The sequence below is a fragment of the Triplophysa dalaica genome, chromosome 4 (assembly GCF_015846415.1).
Source record: "Triplophysa dalaica isolate WHDGS20190420 chromosome 4, ASM1584641v1, whole genome shotgun sequence".
Classification (NCBI taxonomy): domain Eukaryota; kingdom Metazoa; phylum Chordata; class Actinopteri; order Cypriniformes; family Nemacheilidae; genus Triplophysa; species Triplophysa dalaica.
Genome location: NC_079545.1, coordinates 5,134,075 through 5,153,386, shown reverse-complemented (window position 1 = coordinate 5,153,386; position 19,312 = coordinate 5,134,075). Strand labels below are relative to the sequence as shown.

The window sequence follows — 19,312 nt, the reverse complement described above, 5'->3', positions numbered from 1 at the left end:
GAATGGGAAATGTGAAGCCTCCTCATTCTTTGGTTACTGCACCTGCTGAATTATGCAGGATTTAACAATATCAGGAGGATTTGGAGAAGTTGGGTTTAGTCAACACTGAGACTACATGTTCTTGGAAAATACCAACTTCTAACCAACTTGTGCCTTTTGACCATTGCTAAGATTTAAGTACCTTTCATCGGGTACTTCTACTGAAACGTTTTGTTAATTCTCTCTTGTTATATTAATGTCATGCGATTATGTGTCTTCATCTATAATGATGATTAGAAGCGTGTTTCAACTGAAAGAGTTTAACATAGGTCCTTCATGTCAAGTTAACGTCCGGATGGGATTTAAAGTGATAGTTCAACCTAAAATAAAAATTTTGTCATCATTCACTCACCCTCATGTCATTTCATACCTGTATAAATTAATGGTTCTGATGAACACAGAGAAAGATATTTGGAAGAATGTTAGCAATTTTCAATTCTGTGACGTCTGCTAAAGGTCAAAAAAATTAAATGGTAGTCAATGGTGCCCCAGAACTGTTTGTTTTCCTAAATTCTTCAAAATATCTCACAAAGATACAATATTTTTCCCTACTATGGTAGTGGATGATGTCACAGAACTGAAAATGGCTATCATTCTTACAAATATCTTTGTGTTTAACAAAACAAAGAAATGTATATAGGTTTGAAACAACCTGAGTTAATGATGGCAGAATTTACATTTTTGAGTGAACCAGCCCATTAAGGGATTACAACAAGTTTTCATAACTAAATTAGTTTAACAAAATTATGAACAGCAAGTAAAAACAGTTTTGATTTCTTGTGTTTATTTAGATATGTTTGTGTTTCGTTTAAATTAAGCTAATGCGCTAAGCCACTAACGCATTTCTGCCTGGCACACCAATACAGTGAAACTAAACCTTCTATGTGATACATTGGCCCAGACAGAATGCGCAGACATTTTTGCATTTTTAGATTTGGGGGATATCTGCTGATCAGACAATATTGATGGTTAAATGTGTTTCTTATACTTTTACTGGTAGCAGAAGACATCAGAATATGGCATGTAAAGCCTTTTTTGAAATTTATACTTGTTGAACAGAGCACAACATTAAACTGGCATCAAATGTCAAATGAGAAGTCCCTTTAAATGTTATGCAGCAGGACACCGGTTGTGTGAAGCCATTCATTCATCTTTTATCATGTACTGTATGTGAAGTCTGACCACTGGTAGAACGTAGAACTTGTAGATTAGTGCTGTGGGTTTCCCAATGTGTTGTTTTGATTGTAAATAATTCTATAACATGGCCTTCTTCAGATGATCGGATCCCTTTTGAAAGAGATTTTTTGAGATGTTACCTCATCGTTGTGTTCAATTTTGAATCCTTAAAAATGTTATGTGTTTCTTCTTTGTAATAAAGCATTTCACAAACTAAACTTAACAAATCTACATCTTTTGAGAGGACACCAATACATTTTACAAAATATTTGCAACGTTTTAATAAACTGAATTAATACAATTCCTCTTTAACACACCAAAACAATGTAAATTCAAATAAAGTGACCATTAGAAAGTGGAGATAACTTATAAATAATAGTATATTGTATAGGCATATAAATTACATCTCAGAAATGCAATGAAAAGTAACTAATTCATAACATAAAATCAAAATCCTCAGCTAATGGTCACAGAGTTAATGCTGCTTAACATTCTCTGTTTATTACAGAACTTTTCTCAACTTCTTCACAACTTAATCCTAACTTTAGTCGGAATCATGTTAAATGAATATTTACACTCGGACTCAGATTTCATTGAGAACCAGCACCGCATTCCTCATCTCTGTGTCTGACACTTTTACAGCCTCCTGGGAATTTCTTTGCTCTGACAGTGATGCAGCCCGGACTGACACACAAGTCATTGTGTCTGTCTGCTTGCTGTAGTTCCCAATGCAGCGATACGCCTGACCCCGGATCAGTTTGGGCAGTGTCTGATCCTATTGGACATAAACACAGTTAGTTTCTCTGACTTCATGTCTGCACCCACTACAAACGTCACATGTCAATGGTCAGTCGTACTGTTTTATGGCAAAACAAATATGTTGCAAGGTTTTTTTATGTTGCAGCATTCGCTAAAGTATATTATTAATATAAATTCATGGTTAAACAGAAAATGTTAATAAATCAGAAAGGCACAGCGGGAATAAACTGGAGGTAAGTCACAGGACAAAGAACCTCTTCATAATCTTCTGTTTTGTTTGGTTTGTCATCTCTATCCCAAATCAATAGAAGTGTCTTTGAAAACATTTGAACAAAATTTATTTTTTTATGTTTATGCTTTAATAAACTCAAATATGTCTGTTGCTTTGGAATGACTTTCATGACTCACATTTTCAAAGTAGAGACACTGGACCACATCTTTGCCGTTCCTCATGAGGAATTTTTTTGCTCCGTAATCTGCGACTGTAACAGCAGAATCAAGTGTGGCTGTGAAGAGAAACACTTCTGTTAGATACACAGATTAAAAAAAAAAACTGTGTCTGTGATACAGGCTCCTAACCGAAAATCTCAAAGAGCATAGGTGCTCTGTTGGTATACTGGCCCCAGTGCTTCATGCCTTCTATAACAGCAGTGATGACACGCAATGATTTCTCACGTTGAGGCTTCTAACAAACAGTAGGGAAATACAAAGATGTTAGATGAACAAAGAAGGCTGAATTTTCATATTGAGATAATGCTTTACACTAAGGTGCTATTTGTAAACAATTAGTTGCATTAGTTACATGAACTAACAATGAACACTTCTCAAGAATTTACTAATCTTAGTTCATATTGATTTCTAAATCTGTTAATGCCTCATGAACTAACATGAATAACTGTAATGGCATTGACTAACATTAAGAAAAAATTATAAATGCTGAAAGAGGAAATTGTAAGCTAATGCCCTTATTTTAAAGTGTTAAAGAGATCATTTTATCTACCTATCACAAAGTAGACATTATTATTTTAAAAAGTATGTACATCCTGGATGTTCTTTCTAATGAGATAGTTTATGAAAAAAATCACTTCTGTACCAAAATCTGTAACAGAAGATAAAAAAACATTAAGCTCGACGTCCAAGCTGATCTTTTTCCATCAAAAGTAAACGGTGATGTAATACCCTTTTTTTTACAAAACAAGCCATGACGCACAGTTTACGCTTAGTCAATATAAAGTAGATCCATTCAAATGCTGTCTTTAGAATAAAATACACACACCTGATGCTGTGGGTTTATCCGGTCCTGTGATGTGTCCTTCTTCACTTTTGCACTCATCCCACTGCCTGATGGTCCAGTAGATCTGAAGTTCCACCTTCTGCTCTGACTCTGAGCTCCAGGATCTTCCGTGTTTATTGCTGCAGGGTTACATCGCTGGGCAGAGTAAGGCATTCTGAAGGAAGTTGCTGGCCTGTTAATCTGGTTCTGGAAGCCGCTGGAAAATCTGGGTTGAACTGGTGAAGAGGAGCTGCTGCTTGGAAAACCACCATTAACCTGAAATCCAACTGCTGGCACCGAATCCTGTTTCATTGGAGGTTGCCAATTCTCTGACCTGATGGTAAATTGATGACAAACACAAATACAGATTTTTTTCTTTAATACACAAAAATAGAGCTTTAATACCCTTTGGGATATGCAGAATAAGCAGAATACATCGCATACCAGCCATAAGCACCTGCAGGCTTTTTTGGATAAGGTATTGGTGCATATCCATGTCCCGCCATATTCTGTGAAACAAAAGGTTTCAGGTTGGCTTGTTGTGATGTAAAAGAGACTGACTGGTCCCATTGAACACTCTCACCTAAAAAATGCACAAAAAAATCAGTAAATATAATACAAATATGAACAATTTATATGATCTACTTATGGATTGGTCAAAGACAAAAACCAAATCCGATTAGAAAAAAACAGAACATTTGAAAGGTTTACAGGACCAAATATGAGATAAATCACATGCATCAGTTATACAACATCACAAAATCTAAAAAGATCTGCATGATAACCAAATATGGCACAATATATATACTGTGCAAAGTGTGTGCACCTCTCAGCTGCGCTAACAAAATTAAGGTATTATTATTATTAAAATGGTCATATGGTGCGAATACGTGTGTTTATGTGTCTTTGGTGTACTATAAGTTGCCCATGCATGAATTAGACACGTACAATTGCAAATAGTAAAGTGTCGGAACAAAAGACACATTTATTCTATCTAAAAGCGAATGCTCACCCAGACCTGCCTGAAACGCCTCGTGTAACCACACCCCCACAAATGTACGTCAGTTCGTGGTATGATTTGACTAAGACCGCCCAAATGTATACGCAAGTAAGATGGGCGTACCTGTCTGCACAATTCCTTTGGAACCTGATGTTCCAAATATGGTAAGAGGCGTTACATTTTCGTATTTGACCAATCACTACGCACTGGTTAACTGGCCAATCATAGCACACCTTACTTTTCAGAGCGATGAGCTTTGTTAAAAATCTGCGCATTTCAGAGAGGCGGAGCAAAGAGGACATTCAAACATGCACGGTATGTGGAAAGTACAGTGTTTATAACCTTACATCGTATACACATTGCATTAAATCTGAAACAAACGATAATAATCGTTTTAGCCGTGTCATATGTCCCCTTTAAGACTCAATATGGAAAATTTGAGCTGAGATTTCCATCTTACTGTAGTTGTTGCTATAAAAACGTCCATTTTCACAGGGATTCGATGTCAAAGGCAGCCTGCTCCTCTTTCTTTGATTGCCCAGAGCAGGCATGGAGAGAGAGCCTACAAATGAAGAAAATACTAAACTCAATAGCTCAATCAGACTCTGATGTGTACTTTCAACCAGCTGACTGTTAATGCTAATATTTATATATTGGAAAATGTGAAAGTGAGGCTTACCTGCAGCTGGTCGGTTTTCATTTCTCCACATTTTGACAAATTTACTGTGAAACATGAAACAAATAACTTGATAGTGCTACATTTTTAATGTACGAGTTCTGCACTAGTTTCGGTTTCTCATCATGAATATGATTTTCTGTCATTTATAGGCATTTTAACATCTAAGTGCTGATGAAATATAGCTCATGGGAGTGTCCTGGGATGGTAGTTTTTATTACTTACACACTTTTGCTAACCATTAAACACTGTTCTCTACATAACACATCAAATCACAGCTCTTGTGTGTAATAGGGAATATTTAAAATGCTTCAATCATCCAAGTGGTAACGTATGTAAACATTATTAGCTTACGTGCTCACTTCATAGCACTATAAAGTGTTTTCATGAGAAGAGGAAAGTGAAGAGAACGACTTTACGTTGGATAAAGAGGTGAACCAAGATAAGAAAATAATGACAAGACAGGATTAACACTTTGTCTTTGTCAGTAAAACAAAAGTAATGCATCACTGTCGGTCATTTTACATTTCTATATAACTCTGTCAAAAACTGGTTAATTATTAAACATTGATCTACTCACATCGTGCGTTGCTTCTTCCCCGTTAACCTGAAGCGTGACGCGTCTGACGTAACTATCGCATACTTCGGCTTCTCAGCTCTTGGTATAAAAGGCCCTGCGTGAGAAAATGGATGTGTGGCATGAGAGACCGGACTTAATAACAAATTACATCGAAAACAGCATTACCAATAAACAATATGCTTTCTACTTAAAACAACAGCATAAACTTAATATAACAACTTACGTCTGGACAGCACAACACCGGCGAATACCACCTCAGGTAACGCAAGCGCTAACAAAGTCACGTGACAGTGCTGTAAGTGCGCAAATCGTGTTTCCACCCAACCGAGCTAGCTGTACGTAATACAATTGTCTCTCTTTATACAGTTAAATGTGAAAACTACATTTAAGATTTTGTATATGTTTGTATATTAATAAATAAATGTTTGTACATTTTGGGGGGGAATGCTTGGTAGTTTGGTTTGAACCAATTTGGTCGAGTTATATTTGTTTTTCGTCGACTAAAGTTGTGTTGTAGTTTTGTCAGAATAAACCGGACTGCAATGAACTATTAATTTCTATTTGTATCCAACGTGACTTACGAAATGTCAAACACGTAGGCAGCTTAAATTAAATGACATTTAAATCAAACGACCATGAGAAAGTATTAGATTGTGTTATTGTCACTACAGTCAGCTGTGAACTGCGCCACCTGCTGGAGATAATTTAACCCCAAGAACTCTTTCTCTTGATGTTATTTTGCTTCATGCACAATGTTTGTCTCAGTGTTTTATGTTGCATCTCTTTGCGTCTGGGCTTTTATTGTGAAAAAGTCATTTTCACCAACATTTTTGTTTAATTCTTTAGTAGTGTATATTTTCTCATCTTCTTTTATTTTACCTCTTCCTTGTAAGTATGGTGGTAAAAGTACTTTTTAATGTATTTACACTAACTAAGTAATTTATAGTGCATTTAAGGTGTAATATTATTATCAGTACTGTATATGTGCTTCCTGGGATTGAACCAACCCCCTCTCTACTGCTTATACAACGGTCTGCTACACACCTCATAAGGTGTGGAATATTAATTCAATCATTTTTTTTGTTGCTGAAAGTTTGCCTTTAAACTCACGTTAATTATGCCCATAATAACACTCGTGAGAATACAGACAAAACTTTAGGTTTGTACCAGGGAGTTTTTCATGTTGTGTACTGTTTTGTTTGTGCATAACTACCGTACTCACTGATTTGTGCCAAGCAAAGTAAGTTAAGTACTGATTTATTGTCCAACTGAGGAATTTCCTTACTTTTAAAAAAAATTATTTAAACCATTTGGCTTTGACTGGCCCTCTGCCTCTTTTTTAATCAGTTGGCCCTTTGGAAGTGCTAATTCAAGTTACTCAAACTACTGGCAATTCATATCCATTGTCTATATCTACCAGAAAAAACACAGAACTTGATCTTTATTCACGTTTGTCTTCTGCCAATAGTTGTTTGGTGCTTACTGTGAAGAGCCAGAACTCCTCAGCGGCCAAAAACAGAAGAGGACATGGGATGAGGCGGAAGGACTAGACCGCTCCTTCATTTCCAGCAGAAGGAGGCCGATCTACAACGCCTCCAATGACATCCACCGGATGGAGTTAAGCCGGTCACCAGTCAGATGGCAAGGAAGGTGTTTGAGACTGCCGCCAATTCTCTGGATGACTCCGAAAGGGGTTTCGTGGCAGATTTCCTCACACATTCCACCGCCACAGCAGACAAGCATTACCACATGAAGACACTGAAGGATGTGATATTTGCTCGCAAACTGCTGGGCCAGCTGGCTGGTGATTCTGGGTAAACATGGTTGTATCATCTCAAAAAATTGAATTGAATTGTTATCAATATTCTTATATACACTCACCTAAAGGATTATTAGGAACACCATACTAATACTGTGTTTGACTCCCTTTCGCATTCAGAACTGCCTTAATTCTATGTGGCATTGATTCAACAAGGTGCTGAAAGCTGTAGTGTATTTCGGGGAAACAGTATTATTTAAACACTATTCTTCATCGAATATGTAAGAATTATCATGAGCTTTGATCACAATTATAAGTAATATATTCTCCACCACCCTTAGTAAGGGAAACAAATATCAAATTACCCAAATTGGGATGAATTTAATTAATAATGATCAATTATAATTATCTGGATCAAATTCAGGGGGCACGTGGCTTAGTGGTTAGCACGTTTGCCTCACACCTCCAGGGTTGGGGGTTCGATTTCCGCTTCCGACTTGTGTGTGTGGAGTTTGCATGTTCTCCCCGTGCCTCGGGGGTTTCCTCTGGGTACTCCGGTTTCCTCCCCTGGTCCAAAGACATGCATGGTAGGTTGATTGGCATCTCTGGAAAAAATTGTCCGTAGGGTGTGAGTGCATGAGTGAATGAGTGAGTGTGTGTGCCCTGCGATGGGTTGGCACTCCATCCAGGGTGTATCCTGCCTTGATGGCCGATGACTCCTGAGATAGGCGCAGGCTCCCCGTGACCCGAGGTAGTTCAGATAAGCGGTAGAAAATGGAATGGAATGGAATGGATCAAATTCATGATTTGGGGAAATCACTTAGCATTACGAGCAGGTAGCAAGAATCGGCATGTTTAGGGACTCCGGATTATGAGCATGAACTACAAACAACATCACGTGTGAAACAAAACAGGACTTTATTTCCTAGACTAGACACATACTAATGTAACATACACACACATACAGTTAAACATTGGAAGAAGGTTGAAGTTGAAGCAGAGAGAAGAACAGAGTATGGATTTATGGCAGTATATGATATTCAGAAGATCAATAGCCTGAACTAAACATCAGTATGTTTTTGTAAGGCACCTTTGTTAAAAGGATTAACAATGCCCTATGCATCCATTAATGAGACTAAGTTTGATACTTGCACGTCTTGCCCATCAAAAGAAAGAAAGTGTCCTGATGCAGTTTCTTAAGGCTCCAGGTGATCTTGGCTGAAAGTGATCAGAGAGAACCAGTTTTATGCAGAGGATCTGTATCTGGAAAGACGAGGCCGCAGCCTGGCACAAACTTATTGGTAAAAGGTGAAGTCTCCTTCTAGTCCATCCTTGGAGATGCAGAACGTAAGGAGAGACAGAACGAACCCTCCCAACCTGCAAAAGTGAAGAACAACTCCTAAAACCCTGACACAAGAGAAGACCAAAGACTCTTCTCGTGATGTCTTTTAAACTGTAAGGATGTCACATCCTACAGACGTGACTGGTCCAATCAGGAGATGGCAACTTTGGAGGGAAAGTTAATTGTCTTTGTGTCTCAGAGGGTGTTTTGCATGCGAGAGCTGATTGGATGTTCACTAAGAAGACTTCTAAGAGTTTGATAAAACTAATATGAAAAGAGTTACCAAAACACAACAAACATAAACATAAAGGACTTAACAAATGTAGCTCAAAGACACCAAACATGATCTAAATATCATCTTGGTTAAATGAGTTACTACAAATCTAATAATTCCAGTAGTTAAACACACATTTATGGATACTTTGGATTAATGTTTAAAACAGACATGAACATTAATACATGGAAATTTTATCAATGAATATATGTACATTTCCATATAAATGCATTTAGGATTGTATGTCTGTCCCCAAAGTGAGTAAAGAGAGTTCAGCTCCCTACATTCCATTCGGTCGTAAAATACTCTATCTTGATGGATTGGTGTGAGTTGCGATGGTCACCAGAGATCTTGTCCTGCTCTTGGTGTAAGTTGCGGATTGGGGGTTGAGCCCCAAGCGACTAGCTTGCTGGTGGGGTGAGGGGTGTTGTTGTAATATTTAAGAAATTGAATTAGTTATGCGTGTCTGATCGGTCTCAGGTACTACAAAGCATTCTTTAGAAATGTTGGCCCATATTGATAGGATAGCATCTTGCAGTTGATGGAGATTTGTGGGATGCACGAAGCTCCCGTTCCAACACATCCCAAAGATGCTCTATTGGGTTGAGATCTGGTGACTTTGGGGGCCATTTTAGTACAGTGAACTCATTGTCATGTTCAAGAAACCAATTTGAAATGATTCGAGCTTTGTGACATGATGCATTATCCTGCTGGAAGTAGCCATCAGAGGATGGGTACATGGTGGTAATAAAGGGATGGACATGGTCAGAAACAATGCTCAGGTAGGCCGTGGCATTTAAACGATGCCCAATTGGCACTAAGGGGCCTAAAGTGTGCCAAGAAAACATCCCCCACACCATTACACCACCATCATAATTGCATTAATGAGAAATTGAACAGGTGTTCCTAATAATCATTTAGGTGAGTGTATATAGTATGTCTATTGTTTTTATTAGATCTGAACCAGAAACACAGTCTGGAAAAGCTACATCCCCCCGTTTCTTCCGGCAGTGAGGCTGAAAGCACGCATGCACCCGAGGAGATGATCGACGTGCTGAAAGCATGCGACACACTGCTCCTCACACACAGTGACATTGGACGAGGAAGTCCCTTAGAGGAATGTGCTGTCAGTGGTGTCTTTGACACTCTAGAGACGGATCTGTGAGTGCTGGATTAAAGCACAGATGAGACTGCGAGTGCAATCTGTCATCTATAAGTATTTTGTTTTCATTTTGGCAAAAAATCTTACACTGCTGTGTTCAAAACTGAATATTGTTAAGTAGACTACAAGTAGCAAAATTGTTGTTTTTTTTTCATTGGTTGGATTGCGTGCGGATGATGTCACTTGCTTCCGATGCTCGTGGTGCCTTGGATACAGGCGTGCTCTGCTCTGTCTGGGTCACTGTCATCGTGCTGTTTGCTTTTTTTTCGATTGAGACATTTTCTCTTAATCTCTCCCATGTAACACCATAAGACGGTTTAGTAAAAATACTCAAAAACAATCAAACGAAGCGTCGACCCATTAAATTCAGTGCTGTCTTATGTTAACGAAACTTTAGGCTCATTCATGACGCCAAAACTCCTCCACATTTCACGTTATAATGTCAGAATAGGTCATCATGTAATTATTTGCAAAAGTACTAAGAACAATCTGTGAATAATGATCGTATTGATTGATCTGAGTATGGTGACTTGTCATTGGCTGTTGCTCTGACTAATGTCGTGGAAGCTTAGATAAGCTAAACTTGGCTCTGTACACTGTAGTAGGCTTTGAGAGATGTTTCTATTGCTCTTATGCTTTTTGTCGTCCTAATGTTTGACTCAATTGGTTCCATTGTTTACCCAATTTGTAAGTCGCTTTGGATAAAAGCGTCTGCTAAATGACTAAATGTAAATGTAAAGATCAGTTGTTCAATGCAGAAAGAAATCACAAGGCCAAGAAGCCAGGTTTCAAGAAGTTCAATCTTTATTTGCTCGAGCAAGCAAAGATGAGACACACAGAGCTGTCACTGTCAGTGAAGCAAGCCGTCATTAGGCTGAAAAAACAAAACAAACCCATCAGAGAGATAGCAAAAACATTAGGCGTGAACATAACAACTGTTTGGAACATTCTTAAAAAGAAGGAACGCACCGGTGAGCTCTGCAACACCAAAAGACCCAGAAGACCACGGAAAACAACTGTGGTGGATGACCGAAGAATTCTTTCCCTGGTGAAGAAAACACCCTTCAGTTGGCCAGATCAAGAACACTCTCCAGGAGGTTGGTGTATGCGTGTCAAAGTCAACAATCAAGAGAAGACTTCACCAGAGTGAATATAGAGGGTTCAACACAAGATGTAAACCATTGGTGAGCCTCAAAAACAGGAAGGCCAGATTAGAGTTTGCCAAACGACATCTAAAAAATCTTCACAGTTCTGGAACAACATCCTATCGACAGATGAGACCAAGATCAACTTGTACCAGAGTGATGGGAAGAGAAGAGTATGGAGAAGGAAAGGAACTGCTCATGATCCTAAGCATACCACCTCATCAGTGAAGTATGGTGGTGGTAGTGTCATGGCGTGGGCATGTATGGCTGCCAGTGGAACTGGTTCTCTAGTATTTATTGATGATGTGACTGCTGACAAAAGCTGCAGGATGAATTCTGAAGTGTTTCGGGCAATATTATCTGCTCTTATTCAGCCAAATGCTTCAGAACTCATTGGACGGAGCTTCACAGTGCAGATGGACAATGACCCAAAGCATACTGCAAAAGCAACCAAAGAGTTTTTGAAGGGAAAGAAGTGAACTGTTATGCAATGGCCAAATCAATCACCTGAACTGAATCCGCTGAATTGCTGAAGACAAAACTGAAGGGAAAATGCGTTCCAGACTTCAGACTGTAATTGACTGCAAAGGATTTGCAACAAAGTATTAAAAAGTGAAAGTTTCCTTTATGATTATTATTCTGTCCCATTACTTTTGGTCTCTTAACAAGTGGGAGGCACATATGCAAACTGTTGTAATTCCTACACCATTCACCTGATTTGGATGTAAATTCCTTCAAATTAAAGCTGACAGTCTGCAGTTAAAGCACCACTTGTTTGTTTCATTTGAAATCCATTGTGGTGGTGTATAGAGCTAAAAATGTAAGAATTGTGTCGATGTCCCAATATTTATGGACCTGACTGTATATCATGATGTACCCTTCAAAAACCTGTTAGCAGATATACACCATTATGTTATCTTCTTTACTAGACATCTTTCTTGGGCTTATCAGAAGGTATATGACGTACTGAAGTTTCAGAGTTTAATGAAACAAAGAGCTCATGGTTAAGTGTAATTTTATTTGTTAGAAAAAGTAATAATGTACAACAAACCAGTGTCCGTGCACAGCAATGTCCCTGGTGTCAAATGTACCCCTGCTGGTGTATGAGTCCGTACCTACGGGTGTACAAACTAACACTGAAGCAGAATCTTTCTGGTGTGAAATGTGAATTTTTTCACAAAGTTAATGAATCAACTGAGTTCACTTTATAAGTGATGATTGATCTTTAGTGATGACACCTGCTGTCCATGATCCGAGTCCACTGAAAAAGTGAACAAGAACAGGAAAAAAAAGACAGTAGCCACACAGATTCATGTCATATATATACACAATCAAATATGCTAATAAAATACATATTTACATGTCACTAAATGAAACTCTTGACTACTTTGAATATAATAAGAGCTTAAGTTGTGTTTAGTGTTGCTGATGTTGTTTAATTCAACAAGTCATTTAAATTCTCCATTATGGTGATCATTATATATTTGGTTGGGTACTTGGACTAAAGTCCAGCTTAGCAAACGTCTCTGCTTGTGTAAAGCCGTGTTTTAAATATACATCATGTTTAAGCCATTCACAGTCCTTTCTTTTGATTGAGTAGAAGCATTAGTATCAAGTAAGGCTTAGTGTGTGTGACAAATTAAAATGAGTGTTATTGTTATTATTAAATACAGATAGAGTGGTAAAATGCAATTTGAAAGATTTGATCAGAGGTTCACGCAATGTAGAGAGACCTCTCTCGAAACTCTGATCCATTGACAACTTCTTCAATCTATTGCCTTTAACTTCATGAATAAATGAACATTTAACACACGGAAGACTCTGCTTACGGGTGTACAAACTTACACCGAAGCACAGACTCATATAAACAGGGACATTGCTGTACATGAAGCACATACATAAATAACAACATTAAAAACAAATAAATTGTACTTAAATATGCGGTTAGTGACTTATTTATTGTGTTAAATGTATATTATGTATATGTGGTATAGTATATTATGTTTTTGAATGACACGAAGATGGTTAAATGATGTTTGAGTCAAATGCAAAACTCAAACTGAAGATGCAGATGAAGTGACAGTCTTCTGCGTTCCGGCGTCATCGTTTCAACGGCACTCTGGCTTCTGATTGGCTGCTTTGCGTTCTACCTGACGTCATTGAAGCCTCAGGCATCCACAGCCAAATGTTATCAGTGCAAACAGTTTTGTCAGTGACCAGTTCACTCCTCGAGTTTGGCTCGCTTACATCTTTACTTTAATACGATTGAGAATCTGTGTTCGGTGTCTGATCTGTGTAAGATCTCACATCAGTTCACGGTTTCTGATCTGTAGAAGAGCTCAGAGCAGCGCGCGACTTCACAACAGCGCGAGGTGAGTGATCAACATTAGTTGTTATGGACCTCAAGTGTGTGTAAACTTCACACAAACCAATATAAAGTCTTTTAATATATTCTCGATGCAGTCCTGTCACAATATTTGACGATTACTACAAGATTATCGTGGCCGAAGCACAATATAACTTTATAGCAAGTTTAAAAAACAACCGTTTGCTATGAAAATACGTTACAATAATCAGACTGTAAGATGAGTAAATAAAGAAATATTACACAACATTGTTAGAGTTGGACAGATGTGATATCAGGCTGGAGGATCTGCCATTATTAACAATAAAAACACGATCATCTCCTGAAACATGAAGCCCATCAGAATCACTAGTGTTCACAAGTCATTGAGCTAAAAGAGGTTAAATTGAGTGACATCAGTTAAAATTATCTTTCATTGAGTTTATATTGTGTGTGTTTTTGTAATGAATCAAACTGAATATAGGAGTGTAGAATGCTGTCAATGATTCTGCATTACCATTGACAATATTATCATGTGTGTAGTATTAACCCCATGTCTATAGTCACGGCTATTAATATCATAACTGGAAAACTGCTCTTGTAAAAGTGAAGTCGATGTGAATCTGTCATATTAATTGTGTTTTTATTTTGCAGATGAAATGATTCAGCACAAGTTCAGAAGTTTCAGGCCCGCTAGCGTCGATGGACAACAAACATAACCTGTTAAAGTTTGGCATTTTAATTTTAAAACCTAATATTGCTTGAGTGAAAGAAAAAGTTTCTTCTAAAAAACAATATTTAAGATGAAAATCTAAGTTTGCAGGTTCAATGTACACACGTCCACCCCTGAGTGGAGCTCCGTCACAGAAAGTGTCTTGAAGCAAAGTCATCGCTTTCCCATTACTGTGAGTTTGTTAAAACAACATTATATCAGCGAGACAAAGTGAGATTTGTAATATTTAAACAAATGTTTGACGGTTCGGAATATAACCTGTGAAAGTTTGGCATTTTAATTTTAAAACCTACTATTGCTTGAGTGAAAGAAAAAGTTTCTTCTAAAAAACAATATTTAAGATGAAAATCTAAGTTTGCAGGTTCAATGTACACACGTCCACCCCTGAGAGGAGCTCCGTCACAGAAAGTGTCTTGAAGCAAAGTCATCGCTTCAACCGCTGTGAGTTTGTTAAAACAACATTATATCAGCGAGACAAAGTGAGATTTGTAATATTTAAACAAATGTTTGAGGGTTCGCTAAAATACACAGAAGGTACATACAAACTGTTTCAACATCTGATGTCATGTTGCTATTGAAGAACTGCACACAAACCATCACTGAAATGAAACAACCCGTGTGTGAGTGTAAAGTCGATGTGAATCTGTCATATTAATTGTGTTTTTATTTTGCAGATGAAATGATTTTGCACAAGTTCAGAAGTTTCAGGCCCGCTAGCGTCGATGGACAACAAATATAACCTGTTAAAGTTTGGCATTTTAATTTTAAAACCTACTATTGCTTGAGTGAAAGAAAAAGTTTCTTCTAAAAAACAATATTTAAGATGAAAATCTAAGTTTGCAGGTTCAATGTACACACGTCCACCCCTGAGTGGAGCTCCGTCACAGAAAGTGTCTTGAAGCAAAGTCATCGCTTTCCCATTACTGTGAGTTTGTTAAAACAACATTATATCAGCGAGACAAAGTGAGATTTGTAATATTTAAACAAATGTTTGACGGTTCGGAATATAACCTGTGAAAGTTTGGCATTTTAATTTTAAAACCTACTATTGCTTGAGTGAAAGAAAAAGTTTCTTCTAAAAAACAATATTTAAGATGAAAATCTAAGTTTGCAGGTTCAATGTACACACGTCCACCCCTGAGAGGAGCTCCGTCACAGAAAGTGTCTTGAAGCAAAGTCATCGCTTCAACCGCTGTGAGTTTGTTAAAACAACATTATATCAGCGAGACAAAGTGAGATTTGTAATATTTAAACAAATGTTTGAGGGTTCGCTAAAATACACAGAAGGTACATACAAACTGTTTCAACATCTGATGTCATGTTGCTATTGAAGAACTGCACACAAACCATCACTGAAATGAAACAACCCGTGTGTGAGTGTAAAGTCGATGTGAATCTGTCATATTAATTGTGTTTTTATTTTGCAGATGAAATGATTTTGCACAAGTTCAGAAGTTTCAGGCCCGCTAGCGTCGATGGACAACAAATATAACCTGTTAAAGTTTGGCATTTTAATTTTAAAACCTACTATTGCTTGAGTGAAAGAAAAAGTTTCTTCTAAAAAACAATATTTAAGATGAAAATCTAAGTTTGCAGGTTCAATGTACACACGTCCACCCCTGAGAGGAGCTCCGTCACAAAAAGTGTCTTGAAGCAAAGTCATCGCTTCAACCGCTGTGAGTTTGTTAAAACAACATTATATCACCGAGACAAAGTGAGATTTGTAATATTTAAACAAATGTTTAACGGTTTGCTAAAATACACAGAAGGTACATACAAACTGTTTCAACATCTGATGTCATGTTGCTATTGAAGAACTGCACACAAACCATCACTGAAATGAAACAACCCGTGTGTGAGTGTAAAGTCGATGTGAATCTGTCATATTAATTGTGTTTTTATTTTGCAGATGAAATGATTCCGCACAAGTTCAGAAGTTTCAGGCCCGCTAGCGTCGATGGACAACAAATATAACCTGTTAAAGTTTGGCATTTTAATTTTAAAACCTAATATTGCTTGAGTGAAAGAAAAAGTTTCTTCTAAAAAACAATATTTAAGATGAAAATCTAAGTTTGCAGGTTCAATGTACACACGTCCACCCCTGAGTGGAGCTCCGTCACAGAGAGTGTCTTGAAGCAAAGTCATCACTTCAACCGCTGTGAGTTTGTTAAAACAACATTATATCAGCGAGACAAAGTGAGATTTGTAATATTTAAACAAATGTTTGAGGGTTCGGAATGTAACCTGTGAAAGTTTGGCATTTTAATTTTAAAACCTACTATTGCTTGAGTGAAAGAAAAAGTTTCTTCTAAAAAACAATATTTAAGATGAAAATCTAAGTTTGCAGGTTCAATTTACACACGTCCACCCCTGAGAGGAGCTCCGTCACAAAAAGTGTCTTGAAGCAAAGTCATCGCTTCAACCGCTGTGAGTTTGTTAAAACAACATTATATCACCGAGACAAAGTGAGATTTGTAATATTTAAACAAATGTTTGACGGTTCGGAATGTAACATGTTAAAGTTTGGCATTTTAATTTTAAAACCTACTATTGCTTTAGTGAAAGAAAAAGTTTCTTCTAGAAAACAATATTTAAGATGAAAATCTTAGTTTGCAGGTTCAATGTACACACGTCCACCCCTGAGAGGAGCTCCGTCACAAAAAGTGTCTTGAAGCAAAGTCATCACTTCAACCGCTGTGAGTTTGTTAAAACAACATTATATCACCGAGACAAAGTGAGATTTGTAATATTTAAACAAATGTTTGAGGGTTCGCTAAAATACACAGAAGGTACATACAAACTGTTTCAACATCTGATGTCATGTTGCTATTGAAGAACTGCACACAAACCATCACTGAAATGAAACAACCCGTGTGTGAGTGTAAAGTCGATGTGAATCTGTCATATTAATTGTGTTTTTATTTTGCAGATGAAATGATTCCACACAAGTTCAGAAGTTTCAGGCCCGCTAGCGTCGATGGACAACAAATATAACCTGTTAAAGTTTGGCATTTTAATTTTAAAACCTAATATTGCTTGAGTGAAAGAAAAAGTTTCTTCTAAAAAACAATATTTAAGATGAAAATCTTAGTTTGCAGGTTCAATGTACACACGTCCACCCCTGAGTGGAGCTCCGTCACAGAAAGTGTCTTGAAGCAAAGTCATCGCTTTCCCATTACTGTGAGTTTGTTAAAACAACATTAAATCAGCGAGACAAAGTGAGATTTGTAATATTTAAACAAATGTTTGAGGGTTCGGAATGTAACATGTTAAAGTTTGGCATTTTAATTTTAAAACCTACTATTGCTTTAGTGAAAGAAAAAGTTTCTTCTAAAAAACAATATTTAAGATGAAAATCTTAGTTTGCAGGTTCAATGTACACACGTCCACCCCTGAGAGGATTTCCGTCACAAAAAGTGTCTTGAAGCAAAGTCATCGCTTCAACCGCTGTGAGTTTGTTAAAACAACATTATATCAGCGAGACAAAGTAAGATTTGTAATATTTAAACAAATGTTTGAGGGTTCGCTAAAATACACAGAAGGTACATACAAACTGTTTCAACATCTGATGTCATGTTGCTATTGAAGAACTGCACAGAAACCATCACTGAAGTGAAACAACCCGTGTGTGAGTGTAAAGTCGATGTGAATCTGTCATATTAATTGTGATTTTATTTTGCAGATGAAATGATTCAGCACAAGTTCAGAAGTTTCAGGCCTGTTAGCGTCGATGAACAACAAACATAACCTGTTAAAGTTTGGCATTTTAATTTTAAAACCTAATATTACTTAAATTACAGAAAAAGTTTATTCTAAAAAACAATATTTAAGATGAAAATCTTAGTTTGCAGGTTCAATGTACACACGTCCACCCCTGAGTGGAGCTCCGTCACAGAAAGTGTCTTGAAGCAAAGTCATCGCTTCAACCGCTGTGAGTTTGTTAAAACAACATTAAATCAGCGAGACAAAGTGAGATTTGTAATATTTAAACAAATGTTTGAGGGTTCTGAATGTAACCTGTGAAAGTTTGGCATTTTAATTTTAAAACCTACTATTGCTTGAATGACAGAAAAAGTTTCTTCTAGAAAACAACATTAAAGATGAAAATCTAAGTGTGAGTGTAACATTATCTCTATAATGTGACGATTTGCCACGACAGAGCGAAGAGGATTTGCCACTACATAGCGAAGAGGATTTGCCACTACATAGCGAAGAGGATTTGCCACTACATAGCGAAGAGGATTTGCCACTACAGAGCGAAGAGGATTTGCCACTACATAGCGAAGAGGATTTGCCACTACAGAGCGAAGAGGATTTGCCACTACATAGCGAAGAGGATTTGCCACTACAGAGCGAAGAGGATTTGCCACTACATAGCGAAGAGGATTTGCCACTACAGAGCGAAGAGGATTTGCCACTACAGAGCGAAGAGGATTTGCCACTACATAGCGAAGAGGATTTGCCACTACAGAGCGAAGAGGATTTGATTTGCCCCTTCAGAGCGAAGGGGATTTGATTTGCCCCTTCAGAGCGAAGGGGATTTGATTTGCCCCTTCAGAGCGAAGGGGATTTGATTTGCCCCTTCAGAGCGAAGGGGATTTGATTTGCCCCTTCAGAGCGAAGGGGATTTGATTGGCCCCTTCAGAGCGAAGGGGATTGGATTGGCCCCTTCAGAGCGAAGGGGATTTGATTTGCCCCTTCAGAGCGAAGGGGATTTGATTTGCCCCTTCAGAGCGAAGGGGATTTGATTTGCCCCTTCAGAGCGAAGGGGATTTGATTTGTTTGATTTGCCCCTTCAAAGAATGTCATGATTAGATTGTGTATCTGATTGTGCGTAACTAACAGGGATCTGTTCTTCAGATTGTTCATCATTGTGCGTTGAATGTGATGTTTATATTGTGTAACTGATTGTGTGTAACTAACAGGGATCTGTACCTCAGATTGTTCATCATTGTGGGTTGAATGTCATGATTATATTGTGTATCTGATTGTGCGTAACTAACAGGGATCTGTACTTCACATTGTTCATCTCTGTTCTTATATAGTGCGT

General features: G+C 37.7%; 1 protein-coding gene and 2 long non-coding RNA genes across 17 annotated transcripts; 1 reads left to right on the top strand and 2 right to left on the bottom strand.

Moving 5' to 3' along the window:
- Window positions 1-1,467: 1,467 nt before the first annotated feature.
- Window positions 1,468-5,819, bottom strand: LOC130418847 (spermatogenesis-associated protein 22-like). Its single transcript, XM_056744982.1, has 9 exons — window positions 5,727-5,819; window positions 5,504-5,597; window positions 4,927-4,970; window positions 4,708-4,809; window positions 3,692-3,830; window positions 3,251-3,581; window positions 2,554-2,659; window positions 2,383-2,480; window positions 1,468-1,990 (listed from the first exon to the last, which is right to left on the bottom strand). The coding sequence occupies exons 3-9, from the start codon at window positions 4,955-4,957 to the stop codon at window positions 1,799-1,801; spliced, it is 999 nt and encodes a 332-aa protein (XP_056600960.1). The 5' UTR covers window positions 4,958-4,970; window positions 5,504-5,597; window positions 5,727-5,819; the 3' UTR covers window positions 1,468-1,798.
- A 5,838-nt stretch (window positions 5,820-11,657) lies between these two features.
- On the bottom strand, window positions 11,658-12,529 carry LOC130418850 (uncharacterized). Its single transcript, XR_008906434.1, has 3 exons — window positions 12,390-12,529; window positions 12,237-12,300; window positions 11,658-11,766 (listed from the first exon to the last, which is right to left on the bottom strand). It is a non-coding gene; the product is annotated as an uncharacterized LOC130418850 (long non-coding RNA).
- Window positions 12,530-13,416: 887 nt separating this feature from the next.
- LOC130418848 (uncharacterized) lies at window positions 13,417-18,024 on the top strand. Of its 15 annotated transcripts, none has more exons than XR_008906432.1 (10): window positions 13,417-13,557; window positions 14,184-14,434; window positions 14,624-14,703; window positions 14,937-15,456; window positions 15,690-15,938; window positions 16,172-16,689; window positions 16,872-16,958; window positions 17,192-17,442; window positions 17,625-17,711; window positions 17,945-18,024. It is a non-coding gene; the product is annotated as an uncharacterized LOC130418848 (long non-coding RNA). The 15 variants fall into 15 exon arrangements; XR_008906430.1 differs by having other exon boundaries at window positions 14,617-14,703; XR_008906424.1 differs by having other exon boundaries at window positions 14,184-14,703; window positions 16,172-16,420; window positions 16,610-16,689.
- Window positions 18,025-19,312: the final 1,288 nt, after the last annotated feature.